Source organism: Dysidea avara, chromosome 10 (genome assembly GCF_963678975.1).
Source record: "Dysidea avara chromosome 10, odDysAvar1.4, whole genome shotgun sequence".
NCBI classification, from domain to species: domain Eukaryota; kingdom Metazoa; phylum Porifera; class Demospongiae; order Dictyoceratida; family Dysideidae; genus Dysidea; species Dysidea avara.
The window spans coordinates 14392415-14411572 of record NC_089281.1 but is presented as its reverse complement, the minus strand read 5'-3'; the positions used below and the strand labels follow the sequence as shown (position 1 = coordinate 14411572).

At 39.2% G+C, this 19158-nt stretch overlaps 4 protein-coding genes across 6 annotated transcripts; 1 reads left to right on the top strand and 3 right to left on the bottom strand.

Moving 5' to 3' along the window:
* Positions 1–1211: 1211 nt before the first annotated feature.
* Positions 1212–2629, bottom strand: LOC136267971 (uncharacterized). Its single transcript, XM_066063195.1, has one exon. The coding sequence runs from the start codon at positions 2546–2548 to the stop codon at positions 1325–1327; it is 1224 nt and encodes a 407-aa protein (XP_065919267.1). The 5' UTR covers positions 2549–2629; the 3' UTR covers positions 1212–1324.
* On the bottom strand, positions 2630–11236 carry LOC136267970 (dihydrolipoyllysine-residue succinyltransferase component of 2-oxoglutarate dehydrogenase complex, mitochondrial-like). Of its 2 annotated transcripts, XM_066063194.1 has the most exons (16): positions 11090–11236; positions 10596–11003; positions 10402–10525; positions 10293–10329; positions 10143–10244; positions 9439–9513; positions 8786–8841; positions 7935–8043; positions 7527–7691; positions 7222–7316; positions 7075–7172; positions 6006–6136; positions 4811–4878; positions 4090–4173; positions 2859–3026; positions 2630–2804 (listed from the first exon to the last, which is right to left on the bottom strand). In XM_066063194.1, the coding sequence occupies exons 3-16, from the start codon at positions 10438–10440 to the stop codon at positions 2670–2672; spliced, it is 1362 nt and encodes a 453-aa protein (XP_065919266.1). In that variant the 5' UTR covers positions 10441–10525; positions 10596–11003; positions 11090–11236; the 3' UTR covers positions 2630–2669. The 2 variants fall into 2 exon arrangements, with proteins under 2 accessions (XP_065919266.1, XP_065919265.1); XM_066063193.1 differs by having other exon boundaries at positions 10402–11003.
* LOC136267966 (semaphorin-5B-like) lies at positions 10477–13042 on the top strand. Of its 2 annotated transcripts, XM_066063188.1 has the most exons (2): positions 10477–10571; positions 10818–13042. In XM_066063188.1, exon 2 carries the CDS (start codon positions 11018–11020, stop codon positions 12854–12856), a length of 1839 nt encoding a protein of 612 aa, XP_065919260.1. In that variant the 5' UTR covers positions 10477–10571; positions 10818–11017; the 3' UTR covers positions 12857–13042. The 2 variants fall into 2 exon arrangements, with proteins under 2 accessions (XP_065919260.1, XP_065919259.1); XM_066063187.1 differs by lacking the exon at positions 10477–10571 and having other exon boundaries at positions 10610–13042.
* LOC136267967 (UDP-N-acetylglucosamine--peptide N-acetylglucosaminyltransferase 110 kDa subunit-like) lies at positions 12999–19153 on the bottom strand. The gene is made up of 7 exons (XM_066063189.1): positions 18483–19153; positions 18348–18435; positions 18182–18301; positions 17997–18116; positions 15184–15303; positions 13266–14134; positions 12999–13174 (listed from the first exon to the last, which is right to left on the bottom strand). The coding sequence occupies exons 1-7, from the start codon at positions 19151–19153 to the stop codon at positions 13141–13143; spliced, it is 2022 nt and encodes a 673-aa protein (XP_065919261.1). The 3' UTR covers positions 12999–13140.
* Positions 19154–19158: the final 5 nt, after the last annotated feature.

Below are 19158 nucleotides of genomic sequence, written 5' to 3'. Positions count from 1 at the left end.
CCACCTTGTAGAGAGTTCGGCTAGAAATAAGTCATCCTGTAGAAAAATAAGCTAGAACCAAGTCGCCATGTAGAGAGTTCAGCTACAAGCAAATCACCCAGTGGAGAGATCAGCTAGAAACAAGTCACCCTGTAGAGAGATCAGCTAGAAATAAGTCATCCTGTAGAAAAATCAGCTAGAATCAAGTCATGATGTAGAGAGTTCAGCTACAAACAAATCGCTCTGTAAACTTTGGTGAATAGCTAAAAATACAAATTGCTGTGTTTTTTTGTGTGTTACTACACACTGGCATTGTCTAACGACAGCCGAAAATATCCTTTGGTGAAAAAAACTTTTTACAATTTACCAGTGTTTTCTACTATATGGTATGGTATGTCTGCTGGGCTCACCAGTAATGATTGTGACAAGTACCAGGAAAATTTCTTGATTTTCCTGGTACTTGTGTAGCCTGTGAAACAACTGATCAAGCAATACCTGTTGACAAAATACTCTAATAGAACAATCACTCCTACCACGTATTTAGCTTTTTTCAAAATAGTTTTAAAATCTTAAACTTTTTTTTGTGTGCAGGTAGCTATAGAAATTTTCCAAGCATTGTGTATGTGGCTTTCTGCCTTTAGCTATGTGTACACAATCCTGTAGGCTAAATCCTTTTTACCACCAGTGTTGCTAGAAATCAAGATACTCTAATGAAGTAGTCATGTAAAATAAAAAATTATGATTTTTTTTTTTTTTTTTTTTTGCACAGAAATAAGGCCAGATTGGGCAAAAATCTTGAGTGTATGTATAGGCTGGGGTGTAAATTTTAAAAATTAACAAATCAGGACAAGAAATACAAATAAGGGGTGTGGTCTCGATAAAACCACAACTCATTTGTAATCATAGTGAGTTTCTGAGATATTTGCAGTTAGATGCATTGGAAAAATACAATGCTTGTGTTTCTAGTGGTATTTTTAATTCCACTTATTGTAAAGAAAAAAATTGTGTCAGTCGGGCCCATGAACATAAATCAGACAATGCAAGTCCTAACTGTATAACTCATATATATCAAACTTGCAGTATTGAAATGACCACCTTACTCTGTTCACTCAAACAGTGGTTCAAGGTGTTGTGCATATTCTGGTGCCCAACGTATCATTTTAAGTCTTACCTGTTGTGTTTTGTTCAGTTTTCAGAAATCCAAGAATGCATATGAGCCTCACAACAAGGAGTGGATAAAAGGCAAGATCTATGAGATGCTGAAAACACAAGCTTCATAATGGATGTACCATGTATGCATAGTATTACAAAATAATTTTTACATATGTACATGAATGAGATTATTCTAAAAGAGAGTTGTGTTTCTTTTCCTGAGGGAAGGTTTGTGTTCTTCATTAGATCCATGATGTTTTTTGTGCTCTTCATTAGATTTGTGATGTTTATGGTGGTAAGTTTTACCAAACCAGGTTGTCCACTTTAACAGATTATAGACTGACTTGAAACCATTCAATAGTACAGTTTTAACTAGAGCCTTCACAGGGTCAATACCACCTTTTGTCAGTCCCAGGATACGCTGAATGACATCAAACAGAGGACGTATCACATACATAACAATAACCCAGAACAGCCATACTATGGGACGAACAATGGTAGTTATCAGTAGCAGTATGGGACGTAACAAGGTGGTGGCCAGGTACCATATCAACCATCCTGTTAATGTAACAAGGTAGATGGCACTGTTGACCAGCCCAACTATAGGACTCACTAGCTTATAGAGCAATGGTGCTAGGTACCACAGTGAGTTGTATAGTGGTGTGATCAGTGGTCCTAGAAGAACCTTAAAGGGAGACAAAAACTTCCACCATAGATCAGTGAATATCTCCAGAGCATCATCAGCAAAGTCCATCACAACAGAGAGATACACATGACAAATTTCTTGTAACAAAATTATGTAAGGCTCCAGGTAAGCCTGGATGAAGTCCACATGACGGTATAGTTGCCACAAAGCCCAGATGGTATTAAAAATGGTATGCAATATTAGGAGTTGCTGAATGAATGTGCGTAACCTCTTGGAGTATAACCACCATGGCAAATGTGATGACCACTGAGGAATACCTTCCTGAAGTTTTAATTTGCTGTTAGCCTGCATCAAACTCTTGCTAGGCAAGCCCATTAGTACTTCTCTAATATTCCCGGTCTCTTTAACATCGGCCGTCACCACTATCATACCACACCTTATGTGCTCCACCTTGTCATTACTGGCCACTTCAACCTTGCTTGTGGTCTCCAACAGTAACTTTACCACCATGTCGTCAAGGGAACCATTGACTGTGTGAAGGAACAGCGTTTCACCAGATATTCTATTTAAAGAAAATGTTCCTTTAGGTTCTCCGTGTTGTCCCTCTATTTCTACATTCAGCTGTACACAGTTGTGAGACTTTCTATCGTATTCTAACGTAATGTCGTTTGAACTCTTCGACTCGTAGCAGGCGCCTCTTAACTTCAGAGTTTTCAAAGGAATAGTAATAACATCATCCACCTGTGGACCGACTTGCCGAATTTCGTCCATTCGTAACTACTATTACTATCTATTCCTTTGCAAGTCACGAAATGAATTTCCGTATAGTAATTATGAACCCACAATCAAAAATTTTATCTGTACTATTTAAATAAAATTGATACGAGGAACTTTAAACGTCAATCAGTATAACTCTAGGATCTTCTACTGCTGACTTGATCTTCTTAAGAAAAGTTACTGCGTCTCTTCCGTCAATTAGCCTGTGGTCGTATGTTAGAGCAATGTACATCATTGGCCGTATCTCAACCTAACATAATCATGGTAACAACATTAATTTTAACATGTAAACTACATCACCTACCTTCCCATTAATGGCTACTGGCCTGTCTGCGGTGGCGTGCATGCCCAATATGGCTGACTGGGGTGGGTTGATGATAGGTGTCCCAAACATTGACCCGTAAACTCCTCCATTGGATACTGTGAATGTGCCACCATCCATTTCTTCAATGGCTAATGTTCCCTCCCTAGCCTGTTAGAGTTGTTATTAGAGTAGTTGACTGAAATGTACTACAAATCGTTGGTGGGATTTTGACTGGGGTTTTTATATTTCAAGGTTTAGTATGCATAAGATCATAGTGTGTGCATTTGTAGTTGACTGTGTATGTACTAGAGAGTAGTACACCAAATTCAGTAACGACTGCTGCTGAGGCCTATACTTTTGTTAAGTGTGGGGCTGCATGTTGTGGCTTATTGACGCCATAACTAGTACACATATATACAATGACAGTAGTCTACATAGATGGTGAATAAAAATAATATACAGTGTAGACACTATAGTACTAGCAGACACAGCTAAATTCATGATTTTGTTTATGCTCTAATCCCTCATGTGATAATAACGTAAAAGAATAATATAGTTGCAGTGCATCTGTGAAGTGCAGCAGTCAACACAGTGAAAAGTGCACTGCTAGCAAAATGGTGATGTTTATACTCACAGAGCAGCAGACTTGCATGTATAGACCATGTGTGCATGGTCTCAAAAGTTGCTAACACTTCAGGTTTGCAATGTTTTATGAGGAAAGTGAGAGCAAACATTCTAAACCATCCAAAAACCAACCGAGTATGTTGTGCATTGTGTCTTTAACTTGGAGGAGTCTATAATAGCAGTGTTTATACACCCATTTGGGGGATGTTGCCCTCACTCATTGCTTGCCCCACACACATACCTCGAGCAGGTACATACCTACTCACTATGTAGGCTTAAACACATGTAAGGTACCTGTTTGTATACACCATTAACTACTAGGATGTAATATTATGGTTTAACACATACAGCACACTAAAACCACGTCTGTATGATTTTGAGGGGAAAAAAACAAAAACAGGAAATTTAGCAAATAGTCTTACATACAAGTATAGAAAAACATCCGCTGGGTATTGTGAATTTACTATAGACCAAAATAGCTTAAACATTATTCATGATGTTTATTAGATATCATGGCTAGGGTCAGGGCAATTGTCTCATTAGAGGGACACACAACAGTGCTACCTGAACTGCTCATATAGGAGGAGCCCATAACATATATATATACCTTAGCAGCTAGTGAATTCAATTCCTTCTCAATGTCAGCAAAACTCATTGTCTCCACATTTCTCAGCACTGGAACTACTAAGCCCTAAAGTGGATATATGAATATATGAATGAGTGAATAAACAACCTGTATAATGATGACATCTTATGCTGCGTAGTTACACATGTACATACTATAATTATACACCAGATACAAACAAACACACAAATGCACCAACAGACAAAGCAAAAGCAAAGCCTCTGGCAGGCATGCAAAACACAGCTATTGCCCACCCAGCTGGGATACCTGTGCACTACTCAGCCACTTGCAGGAAAATCCTCCTGGGGCATGACTAGTAACCCACAGGAGTACTGTCCAGGTAGGAGAGAGGCCACAGAATCTGACATTCCACAACGACCCCAACACTGCTAAGCAAGACAAGGACAGTTCAGCATGCTTCCCCCAGTAAACACCAGGTACTCGTTAATGTTACAGCTGGGTGGGCTGCTTCCCCAGTTGCCACCAGGCCACCAATATACAACTGGACAGACTGGAGCAATGTGAGTAAAGTTTAAAAGTGTAAGGAAGCAACACAACACCCTAACTGGGCATCGATCCTGGAACTTTTCGATTACCAGGCTGGTGCTCTAGCCACTTGGCTATGCTACCTCTGCTACACCAGCACACACACACACACACACACACATACACACATACACACACACACACACACAATGCTCACTTTTGGAGTGGCCACTGCACAGCTGATATCCACATAGTCCCTGTACACTATGTCACTTCCATCAATCACTAGAGAACATTACATTACGTTACATCATGGGAAAGTACAAATTGTCCTCATGACACAGCATACCTCATGGCCACATCAACGCTGATGCCATTAGACATCACTAATAAACCATTTCATACCACACATTGCTGCCCTGATGGCTCAACTGCTGCCCAAATGGGTTAACTGATCATAAATACTGCAAGCATTACTGCAACCTATGGGACACCTTGTCACCTTGGATACCGTCTGTGTTGATATCACAGTGCCCATAGGCACTTTGGGCTGGTATTACGACCTTATTTTTTGTACTTGTAGCATTCAAGTTTTCTATGAGTACAGTGTATATGTGTGTAAAATGATTTCATAATGTATAACACAGGAAGTCACTTTGTGAACTTGTTATATATATATATATAATAAAATTTAGCACATTTTTGCTTGACAGTCCTGTAGCAATGTCTATATAGTAAATAGATTAATAAAGCTTTCTGGCATCATAAACTGGAAAAAGATTAAAAGGAAACTATGGGTTTGTTGGAGTCATGTCTTCTTTTATCTGTACTTGTAAAAAAAGCACGATCCTAAGAATTGTACTACTGTTCATCTTCTTATCACTTTGTTTACGGTTGAGCAACATGAGAAAAATCTTAGCATGCAGTATATGCACATTTGACACAACTGTTGTGTTTGGACAATTTTAAATATGCATTAGAAGTACAAATTGCCCGTCTCCCTATCTCAAGCTTGTAGCTGCTGATTATTGCAAGAATATTCAGTGGGATAAAATTTCATGGTCACGTAGTGCTAAGTATGTAGCTGAAGTGACAATAACATCTATCCATATATCAGTACCAGGAACAGGTTCAATTGATCACCTACTTAGTGAGGTACGCTGGACACTCGACATAGTAATCTGACACTCATGTACATGATATTTAGGTGCAGTGAAACATCCCCTCACAAACTCTTTAAATTGAGGACTCAATAAAAAACTCCATATCAAGATGGCCCCAGGTCTGGTTCCATACCTCTGAGATAAGAAAAGCTCTAAATTGCACCAAAAATGGGTGACAAAAATTCACTCCTAAAATATCCCATGTAGAGAGATGTCCATGTCATAGCGCAGAAACATCTGAACACTTACCTGCATTAACAATTGGCTGATCTTGAAGAGCAAAACAAGCCGCTTTCACAAATGGTGACATAAAGCCAAGCTTCACTCCATGCTTCTTAAGAAATGTCTCTTTATGCTTCTGTCTCATCTCAATAACTGCACTGTAACAACAACAACAGGTAGTAATTGTCACTTCAATGTATGTTTGTTGCTAGCCTCACACCTTTTGACTGACTTAATTCATTTCTTGTGCTAGTTGCTATTTAGCTGTCTGGTGTACTATTGATCAGCCTTATAAGAAATTACGTCAGTCATTTCTTTCAAAGGTGTTTATTAATGGCTTGCCCAACATTTGTTTGAGCACAATGAATTTTGGTTGACCAAATGCTGATATTGGCCAGAATATGGCCAGCCGTATACATGTTTGACACAAAATTCAAACAAGCTTACTCTCCATAATGGATTGAGACCATGACATTAAGTGTAGTGGCAAATATACAGTGGGCAGTATGACAGAGTTTTAACTGATGGTTTACATGTATTTTGTAACCAGTCAACGTATTTCTACTAAATGATTTACCAAATACATGTAATGTAATTAATAAATGCTACAAATCTTTGGCCTTGATGCTGCCAGGTGTACTGCCTTCTTTCCCATAAGGAATCATAATCAGTGATATCATTACAAGGTAACTAACTACTTCATGTCTAAGCTCTCTAATAATTAATGATCAAACCCTCTTAACAGGAGGATACAATCATAAAAGTCTATAAGGACACTGGCCCCAAAAGGTCTGGTTTCTTACAGTTTTGCATATTAAACCTCTCTATTGCAGTGACATGGACCAAACTTTCTTGCAAACTGTGATCCTGAATATCAAATACACAGTTACAATATATAAGATAGTCAGATGGTTATAACTAAACTGTGTATTCACAGTAGCTGAGTATGAACCTTTCTACCTTACATGCTAAACTCTTTTCCTAATCATAACTAACTCTTTTTCATACTTTACACAATCAAGGGTTCAGGATATACACACAAACCTTTAGTTATACCAAGCTCTTATGTCAATACCGAATGGACATAGAGCCATACCTCATGTCCACTTCATTAAAAGTTGTCAACATGGCGTTTGTGTTCTGTGCATCTTTCAGCCGCTCAGCAATTCTCTGGCGCATCCTAGACATCTTCACCTAAAGTCAATAGCCATTAAAGTGTGTCTTAATTCTTTCTTCCTCCTACCCTATGTTCTTCTCTTGTTGCCATGCCACCTACAACAGGTTTAACTGGTCCAGCAGGTGGCGTTGGGGCAGCTGGAGCATGTCCCATTGGCTGAGCTGTAAACAGGATAAAAAACGTTAGGCAGGATACAGTTTACTACTTCTTTGAAATATAATAGCTCAAAACTTTAGTGCAACTTCTTTTAAAAGGAAATATTAATGCCTGATACAGGAAAACAAGTCATTACATGATGAATTATAATATCTAACAGGTCTCCTATAGGATACAGATATCAGGAATACAGGTTAACCAGTAGCATAACTTACTTGGTAAAGGAGGTATGGAAGGCATGGACACTGGCGGTGGTCCAGACATGTCAGTGGTCCCTGTTGCTTGCTGCTGCACTGGTGTAGCTGTTACTGTAGCAACAGGCGGTGTTTCTGTGGCAACTGGTGGTGCATCCTTAGCAGCAGGAGTGGCATCAACCTTGTCTGATGACATAACAACAAAATGGCCATTAAAACAGTTACAATTTCACTTGCCATATAACAGAAGCTATTGGTAACTAAGAGCACAGGCCACACTAAAACATTTAACATGTATGACAACAGCAGCCATTTGTACTTGAGAATAATACTCGTACAAGAATACCCACAAAGTGACCTTGTATAAGGCTGTAAAGCCATCATTGGCTACTACCGGTAGTAAAGGTGTTCCCTTAACAACGGACCTACCAGTAATTTTTATTTTGCAGAGCTCTGTCCCAGCAACCACTGTCTCTCCGTCAGGCACAAGCAACTCCTCGATAACACCAGTAACTGGGGAAGGCACTGGAATAGCTGTCTGTAATAACAAATAACAATAGCGAAACTGAATCCCACAAGCATACAAGACTTCACTATTGCACACAACCACGACTTCTTCAATAACACCATAAAACTAATAGGAAACCCGCACTGATCTTTTGACTGGGAAAAAAGCTTTCAACATTCTTACTCATTCTCAACAGAACTATGTTGAAATATAATAAGCAAATAACATAATGTACAGCCACCTAACTGTTACACTATAATGTACTCTGGGTCTCATGTCAGCATGTGATATCACTGCTACAAGGACAGGGTTATGTACTATTAACTCAGTTCATGCTATCAAAATCAAGTTCATAACATTTGTTATGGCTGAGAGTATCCAACTGAAATACATTCAACAAAAACACTGTGCTAAGTCACACCTCAGCATAAAGGATTGATGTTATCAACAGTTCTTTAAGAGATATTAATTTGATCAAAGGCAAATTTAACACACCATGTTTGTACAGGCTATCCTGGTAACTAGCTAGACACACTTATATTATGAATCCTTGCTCGAAGAGAGTTCACAAACAACTCTAGAAACACAATAATTTTATCCAAAACAATTATCATTCTTTAATTTACTATATATGGAAGTGGTCAATACAAATCAATGAAGTGAACAGTGTCACATTAAAGGAAACTGACTAATGAAAGTTACTAACTGACAATGACTAATATACACTGTACACAACAGATGGCCAATGCCAGGGGTACAAAATGATGGCTACCTTGTCTGTCTCAATTTCAGCCACATCTTCATCCACTTGGACAGTATCTCCAACATCTAATATGCAACAAGGCAATAAAGAAATACAATAGACACCTGTCTATCTTTGGGGCAACCCATTGTAGCTAATCTTTGCTACAGAGGTGGAAACCTCTTTCCCTAAATAAACCATTAAGGCTCCATACATAGAGACAGTGGTACAGGCTCCATTACACAGTAGTTATGACAGGATTGCAGTGAAGGGTTGGGACTAGTGAGCCAACACATTGTGAACTAAGTGTACACAAATTAGTGAAGCCAAACTGGTATATACACAATCAAACAATGACGAAAAAAATACTATACCTTATTTGTGATGGCTACTATTACAAGCTATCAAATGTGTGAGGCCTACAGGTAGCTTGAAAACAAGTGGTCTAATATATAGTAGCTGGAGGCCAGTTTAATAACTTCAAGATAAGCCATCTTTGTACAGTGATAATAATTGTCTTACAATTTAAACTAAGTTGTTGTCCTTTATTCAGAGGTGTTGTGTGTACGTCCTGGTCTGATTTGAGATTACCATTTAGGGAGGTGCCCGGTACACAAAGACAAACACTTCATTATAATAAACATGTGTGTTATACTTTAAGAGAGTCATAGCAATCAAACTACCTTTTTGCCACTTCACGTCTCCTTCACTAATTGACTCGGCAAAGCTTGGCGTCTTCAACACAACATATTCATTACCTACAAGAGGTATATTACATAAGATAACCAGGCACTGCAGCCTTATACCACAGCTATAGAATGACATTCAACCCACTGCAGTGCCCCAACTCAAATAGGCTTCACACCATTCACAACACACATACTAGTTATAAACAAACCTCACAAGGGTTTGTTCCTAATCAATTTAGCCAACACAATATCACTTGTGTGAGCATGCTAGACTAGGTAATTAACATAGTCCTGCTAAAGGTATAGAAACCTTGTGTAACTCTCACATGACTTGTGTGTACACAACAGCAGTATTACATTGACCTGATAATTGTAGGTACACAGTTCAAATGCCCTGGTGATGATTGCTAATGTTTTCCTTGAGCAAAACACTTTACTCTCACTGGAGTACCCAGCTATAAACAGGGGAATATTACATAGATTGAATAAGACACAGCTGAAAACAGCCTTAACCTGATGCAGGAGTGCTAGAAATAAAGATTATAAACTGGTTGGCTATTTTGGACAACATAATAATGGTAATGCCCATCCAAAATTAATTTTGGTCGGCCAAAAGATGAAATTGGCTGAAGAATAGCCAACTGTTATTTCTAGCACTGTGCCGCCTTCCTGTTTATCATCGCTATAAAAACACATACCCCAACTGTGTGACATAGAGATGTACCGCTTAGCAACCATAACACTGCTAGCCTGCACATTGTGGAAACCAGTCCAGGGTTGACATGTGGCAGGCCTCACTCCTAATAATATACAATAACAACACCTACTATAGTGATAGAGTAACTTACTAGTAATAACAGATGCAAAACGGTATAGTGGTGCTATCTATTTGGAATCATAACAAATGACACTCCGACATGAAATAAACAGTTATATTCACGAAATCTAAACACACACCTGTCTATGTCTGGATATTCGCACAGCTAATCTGAACATCTCAGCTTTAGGACCACTGGGACCACTTCACTCAGCTGTTCAGGATATTCTAATGTTTTAATGCGATAGCAAGAAGAAATGCGCGCTGAGAAGGTACGCGGTGAGCAACATGGCGTGAAATGGGTAATGAGGTAAGTCAATTCATGCCTACATACCTTCTGTCATTAACATATCTACTTGGTGACGTCTTCTTTTGTTTATTGCCTGCAATTAATTCGTTATGACTTGCACCCAGTTGGCTTCTTGTAGCTTTTTATTGCAGTCCACGCAGCATAAATGTTAATATAGCTAGTAGAGTTTGTTTATCTGGTACGGGCTTGTAGCTGACAGTGGCTTAGTACAGGCTGACATGGTTGTTGTCTCGCTATTATTTGTAGTTGCAGCTTGTGCAGGTTTGGTGAGGGCGGGAGAGCTGCCTTGTAACCAGTCGGGGCTCGTAACTAGCTGCAACGTGACATTTCCAGATCGTCTGGTCGTTGATGGAGACAGCGTCTACTTGGGCTTGGAAGATAAGCTGGTTCACTTCAACTTGGACTTGATCCCGCGCCAGTCGGTGAACCGGTCTGCGAGGGGCGAAATGGTTGACAAATGTGAAAACTTCAAACAGCCCGAATGTGGCAACTATATCTTAACTATGTTGATAACTAACCTGCAGGATGATGATAATGTTACTTCTAGACCGGAATACCTACCCCTTGTTAACAAAACTGTTTTGTTTATCTGCTCAACATTTAGCTTCTCCCCACAATGCCAGCTCTGTGATGCAAACAACATCTCTCATTGTGTAAACACTTCATCTGATATCAAAGATGGCTATTCACCCTATGACAGACGCTTCAATAATGTCTACACACTGACTAAAGAGAACCATTTCTACACTGGCTCAACTTTTAATGACAAGAACGGATTGCAAGCTATAGCTAAGTTCCCCAACCCATTCATGGGTACCAAGTTCACACTACACACACAGATATCCCCAACTTGGAGATGGCTGTTCAATCCTGTCTTCATCTCATTGTACGAGGTGGACCAGTATGTTTATTTCTTTTGGAGAGAAGAGGCGTTTGAGGCTGATAGGAGGATGTATACCAGAGTAGGTCGTGTCTGCAAGAGTGATAGAGGCCTGGGGAGTGATAGTGCCACTCAAGCAACCGCTGTCTTCTCCACATTTGTTAAAGCAAGAATATTATGCAGTGTACCAAAGAACAGTAAAAATCGTCACCCATTCGAATACAATGAACTGGTAGCAACACACTTGACCACTGAAGGCTCCTCTCCAATACTATACGGAATATTTAGTACTCCGTCTAATGGTCCTAACAGTTCTGCTGTATGTACTTTTAGATTTGATGACACTGACAATAGCCTAAGTAGAGTGTTCAAAGGAGATTATTTGTTCAGTGATTCTGGGAATCAGGATTGGAGCACTATTTCTAACCCAACTCCTTTCGATTGCCCTGGAGAGGGAGCTAACCAGAGAGACACTGACGATGCACAGAATTACTTGCTAATGGAAGACCCAGTGACCCAGTCCAGCATACAGCCCATACATATTGAGGATGGTACTCGTATTACAGCAATGACAGTTGACTTGGTCCCACAGGCAAACACTAGTAGTGTTGAGGTATTGTATATAGGACTGAGCAATGGTGTAGTGAAGGCTGTTATAGATGTCACCAATACACTGCTATATACTATACCATCTGGTGAGCCTGTAGACAAACTAGTCCTTCATGAAAAAGATGGTATCAAGTATTGTTATGTCACTTCAGCAAATAATGTTGCTGTTATTCAGTTGGGAAAGTGTCATGAACACAAGACATGTTCTGAATGTGGAGATGATATCTACTGCAATTGGGATGGCCAGTCTTGTACAAATGAGATATCAAACAGTCATGTTACCTGCCCACCAACACCCTCTACTACAACTACAAGCAGTGCAGCTCCAAGTATTATCACTCATTACAAAACTGTCTTTGTGCATTCTACTCCACCTGTTGTCCAGGAAACTTTGAATGATTGTAGCGATGAGAAGACAGATAATGATAATAATTTGCCTATTGTTGTAGGAGTTGCATTTGGTGGGATAGCACTTGGTTTTGTCATTGCTGTGATTGTCTTTTTAACGGCCTATTTTGTTAAGAAGTCACACTCCCCTAAAGAATCTGCAGTAAACTCTACAACTCCATCAAAGGAAGACATAGAAGGAGATCCTTTTGATTCCCCTGTTACTATGACAACCAAACCTGAACAGAATCATTACATGAATGGCTTTAATCATTACCCTGCACCACCAACTCACATGACCAGAGGACGGACAGAGTCAACCAAGAGACTGATGAGTGTCACTTCAGATTATCCTGATAGTCCATCCCCGCCTGGTACCCTACCACTGCCATCACATCGACATGAGTAGATGCTTTGAATAATGCCACCCTATCTATATTGTATTGTGTATTGTAGTGTTGTAGTCTGTAATTTTATACATGTGTAGTGTAGTAATTGTTACGTTAATTATAGTTATATTTTATGTAACCTTGTTTGTATGTTTGTATAAATGAAATGGAATAATATGGTTACACATGAAATGTGATCACATTGACATGCTGTACACTCACACTGTTGCTGCTGCCTATATACCTATATACAATATGTATACACTACATAACACACACACACTCATGGTTTGAATGGTCCATCTTAGATCAGGCCAGATTCTTTAGTCTCCGCAATTCTACAGAGAAAAATAGACCAGGTCTATCACTGTTGACCACATGCACACATGAGGTTGCCCTACAATAGTACATTCACAAGACTTTACTTACATGTTCTCCTTTGGAGCAAGTCTCCATCCATTCCAATCCTCTATCACATTCTGGTCAGTGGGTCCCAAGTCAAGGTGGTCCCCTTGTAGCATTTTGGATAGTCGAGCCATTTCTTCTCGATGTTCATAAGTACCGAAATCATTACTATAAATTGAAGCAGTGTCTAATATCTCTGCTGCTTCTTGCAGGGAAACGGTCTCCTTATCTTGGGCACTATTGTCTGATGACAATACTACTTCATTAACCGGTGTAGACTGTACAGCACTAATTGGGTCACATGTCTCATCACTCAGGTCAGTAGCATGTCTCTCGTCTGGTTCCAGTGATCCACTTTGTGGGGCAGCCAGTGATGAAGTGGATGATCCTACACCATTTAACTGATGTATACTATCTTCTTTCTTGGATGAAGAGGTATCACTGCCTTCCCTCTTGTCTATCGGAGTACCAGGATCTTCTCTCTTTTCTGTTTCTAGCTGATGTAAAGGAATATTGCTGGTGTCTTCTTTAGAAAAAGTGGCATTGTCTCGCTTCTTATCTTTCTTCTCTACAGAGTTCCTCTTTGCCTCTTTTGTTGGTGAGCTAACAGGAGGTTTCTTGTCATGAGATGACACAGATAAGGGAACTTTCTTCCCCCATGAATTACTCCTTGGAGTAGTCACAGGAGAACTACCATTGATTGGAGATGGGGACACATGGACGGGTTCATTGATGCTGCTCCGTCTCTTAACTTGTTTCTTGAACTTCTTCCATCCCTTAGCATTGGCTCGGCGCTGTCCTGTACCTGGGTGACTCTCTCTTAGTTTAGTGATCTTTGCCAGTGCATCTATCACCTCAGTATCTCTCTTCATCTCCTTGTATACTATAACAGCCTATCAGTAGGATAGGATATCAGTCTGATTAACAATGTGTGTAGTGTATGTAATAGTGGCCCATTGTGAGTGAGCTGTTGACAGTTTTGTATACCAACAATTTATGCACTTAATCCAAGGTGTCTACATTACACTGGCTCTAGTGTATATACAAACTAACCATACTAATGAGCCCTTAATTAAACCTAAAACTCATTAAACAACATTCTCTTAAAAATAATATTTATATATAACATCCTCAACAGTCAAACTGGCTAGTGTTACATAGCTATTTTATTTCAAGTGGTAAATTTGTAGTAACATTTTCTCGCTGTCTCATCTTGAGCTGACTGGCTACTTGTCAATATATAGCTGCCCATAAATAGGCTGTGCATGCACACCATTACAAATTACATTTAACCAACTATCCAATTTAGTATGCATTCTTAGCACAATTAGCAACAGCTGCAGCACAAACAATGACAGACTTAGTAGAGCAACAACACCACGGCTTCCCTTATTGAAGATCATAACAATACCTCATTAATCAAAATTTGTAAAACTTTTAATTTGTGAACAGTTATACCTGCAGATGACAGAAGGTTGTTTTTAAGTGGTCAACAAGGAAGGGATCTCGAGGCAGCAAGTTTATAGTGCTGTACCCAGAACATCTATATGGTACAACACAGACTCTTAGTTAAGAAGATCCCAATGTTCATTGGTTGGTCCCAACATGTTCGCATGCCACTGGTCTCACCACCAGTAATCTTAAAACCTCGACCAAAATATTTGGCCCCTGTCTATTGAAGAGGTTCCACTGTATCTACAAACTATTACTACGCATACATGTTGGTTATTGATGAACCAAATAATAGCTAAAACATATTGCCTCAGAGATGATGATGTATGGAACCAGACCTGTTGAGACCAACCCCTTATTATGGAAGTGTTTTATATACACTTATACTGGAAGTTTATAAGAGGGGTCCCACTGTATTGTGCTTAGGGGACAAGAGTTGAAAGTGGGTTATTTAATGTGTCTGTAATTTCCTATCCTCACACTTACTCACCTCTTGCCAAGTCTCACATGCTCCCTGTACATTTCCTTGGATCTCCTGCACTCTAGCAATATTAGCCAGTGCTAGAGCTTGTCCCTGTAAGTAACCTGCCTCCCTTGCTGCTGAATAGTGCTAGGCAACAACATACAACCAATAATTGTCTGTTATGTAATATAACTGTGAACACTGTACACATGTTGTCCCAGGGGAAAATGACTTTCAAGACAAGGACAATTATTACGAGATAGGTATTGCAAGTCATTTTTTTCTGTGAGGTATTGTCAGCTTTCAAATACACTCTAATAGAACAAACATTTCAATAACAGCAGATAGTATAACAGCACACCAATACAGCAGTGTGAAGGCTAATGAAGGACATAATGTTATTATCTAACAAATGCTGTAACTGTAATAGGATCAACCAGATAAAGTGTCCTACCATAACTGTAGTTGGTAGTATTATGTACTGGAAAAACTTGTGTTAGAAACAGCTCATCTTATTAAAATTAAATGCAAATTTATTTTAGTTGGTGACGATTGGCATAAAGTAATTTCACTGTTCACTTAATGGACGAAAAATTGTTTACAGTTCAACAAGAAATGATTGTGTGGTGGTAGTGAAGGTGAGTTCAAGCCTGCTGGTAACTAATACAGGACTCAGTCACTGTAATGAAAAAGCTCCTTAGATGCTGATTTAATGAAGAAAATTTTAACTGTTTCTTGTAGCTACTGTATAGTGTGCAGTAAACTTAGACTTCTAACATGTTATTATGCATTTAGGAGGTTTAACACAAGATTCTACTCTATCACTAATTTACTAAGTCAAGACATGTCTACTTATGGTCTGTGAGAAGTTTATCATGTCCTTGTTGTTATTGTGCCCACACTGATACAGTACAACTTGTACCAATAAACACAGTCAGAATGTCTGGCTAACAACAATACATGTCATGTTGTAAAGAAATTCAATCCAAGATAAATGAGTCTAAATGCAGTTTGATTATCTGACCAAACTAGAATATTAGCTGACCAAACTAGAAGATGTGGTCAAAAAAGAGAGGGATAAAATATATACACAGTGAGCAGTCAGGTGTGTGTTTCACATAATTAACACTTCAGTCATGCATGGCAACAGATCATCACTACTGTGTTATCTTGCAGGCAAGCAATCTGGACATTGTTCATTCAAATTTCTTGAATATCCCGACAGGGTTAACTGCCATGTTTCACATTGACTAAAAAGTTTCCACACTCATTATCCCATTATAAGGATCGTATGGAAGTCCCCACTTCCCACACCACATAATAACCATGCTAATGTTCGAGTGTATTCTCCTTATACACTGACCACCAATCTATGCAAAATTCAGAAGCAAGCTAAACTACAACTACCATCACTATAAAAATTTCTGTCCCCACAATTTGAAGCATCACAAAATCAATATACATCCACACCACAATTATCACTAGTGTTTGTGTTTCCATGGATAAGTATGCGTTTGAAAACACAATGCAACTGATAGTTTATTTAGCATTTACCAAACAAACATGGTTATTACAATTGTTTCACTAACTAAATAAGCTGCTATAATAATTACAGCTCCATGTGATCACATCGACTATAATATCACCCACACAGGATGTGCAAGCTATTATAAGGGAATGACATTTCGCAGGTCTCTCTAAGTGGGAGTATCTTGTGATGTACAAGAAGTCATGCTGTGGATATATAAATGTAAGAGGAAATTCTAAATGTGACTCCCTAGACACTAGCAAGATTAGAATTTGTACCCTGTATGAGTTACCACCTGGATTTTTTCTGCATTCAACAGTTTCCCTGAACTTTTCTTATAGGGATTTTCCCACTGAGCTATATGCTGTAATGCCATCATAAAAAATAAATATGCTACTACATCATCAAGAACTATTTACTCTTGACATCATATAATAGTCATACAACAGTTATTTTTCACCCTCCACACTATATACCACCACAAACAACATATGGCCAGTACTATATACTACACAACACAGTTTCAAGATAATTACACAACTTGTACTACAAGTTGTGTAGGTTATTTCTCACATCAAATGTGCAAACAGAATGCAGCGGTTCTAAGAGACCTTGCACGACGACAAGACGTCACATGCGGTAATTATAGTTTGAACTTCAAAAATGAATTGATTTGATTGGATAAAATCTTGTGCACATGATTTCGCTTGTTTTTGTTGTCACACAAGGTCTCTTAGAACCATTGTAGACACAGAAACATGTGATCTCAGAGATCACGTGACATCTGGAACCCCCAAAAGCTGATACAGGGTTCAAATAGATCTTGCATGACAACTGACAAGAAGACTTCACATGGTAATTATAGTTTGATTGGATGAAATCTTGTGCACATGATTTCACTTGCTTTTGTAGTCGCGCAAGATCTCTTAGAACCGTTGTACATCCACATCAAAATAATATGATATAGTCAACCACACAGATATGATACAGTGAACCAGATACCAGGTTCATAGGCATGGTGTCAGGTGTGCATATTTTTATGTACATAAAGTATATTACATAAAAACTTGCTGAAAGATACTTTTTGGGCAATAGCTAAGGCCTCTGTTTGTGGTGACACTTTTGGACAGAAAAATGCAAACTTCATGACCAACTGCTATATTGTATGATACCAAGTAAACTTGGACCTAAGGCTTGTACTAAGTAGCACAGTGTGATTTAAAGCATACTTAGTCTGTGTTGTCAGTTTCAATGTGATTTGAATATCTTATAGCAATACTATATCAACATAGCCAATATATCAGTCCCTCACTTCATTATGGTGGTCCAGAGCAGTGTCAAGACTACACAACATCTCATGTGAGGCAGCCAAGTTACTATGTACTGTAGCCTCCCCCAGTACTTCACCTAGCTCCATTGCAATACCCAGGCTCTATTATGGTAAGCAATAATATTAATTATGTACTTATCCAAACAACGAGTGGGATGCTAGCTTACCCTCTTATAGCATTCAATAGCTTTCTCAGGCTGTACTGTCCCCTTTAGGCAGTTACCAATGTAGCAAAATGTCTGTCCTTCTAACAATCTGTCTTTAATGGCCACAGCAGCCTTCAGACACTGCAAGGAACAATAACAACAGCCTTAGACCTGTAGCTCCTTTTACCTTTTGATAATAGTCTATTGCTTTGTCAAAGTTTCTCAACAGCTCAAAACAATATCCCAAGTTTTCATATGCTCTTGCCAAGGAGGTACTGTGAACAGCAACTATAGTGATCATAGCATTTAACAAGTGACTCACTTGTCCTTTTCATCTAAACTATCTGTATATTTCTGTAGATGGCTTACAGCTTTTATCAAGTGTTTGTGAGCATGCAGGTCTAGCTTGCCCTCCACAACCACTGCAATATGTCCTAACGTAAGGTAGATGTTCCCCAGGTTCTTGTGTGCTTTAGCTAGCATCTTAGGTCCCTGCAGTTTCTCGCACAACAAGTGGTAGCCTTCATAACATATCAGAGCCTTCTTCAGGTCCCCTATCTCTCGGTAGACCGCTCCCAGGTTCCAGTAGGCCCTAGCTTGGCTCTCCTCGTCTGCTATCTGCAGAGAGACCGCCAAGTCATGCGCGTGACATTTGGCAGCGTTTTCAAAGTTGTTAACAGCAAAAAGTGCTTTTCCCAGCAAATTCCACAGTGCACTTTGTAACCCATCACTTCCCCTCTCCATCATTATAGCTTTCTCCAGTAACGGTACCGCTTCGTTATATTCTCCTTGTCTCACGAGACATTCTCCTTCTATAGCTAGTTCTTGTCTGGTAGGGGTTTCTCTCACACCACCTGCTGTAGTGGAGCTGTTTGAGCTCCTATCATCTTCGTCGGCAGGAGCAGCAGCTAAATTACCGTCCATAACACCTTGCAGGAAACTAGGCTTAAGTCTAGCGACACTAAACTTATTGTCTTCGATGAGTTCCGTCATTTGCA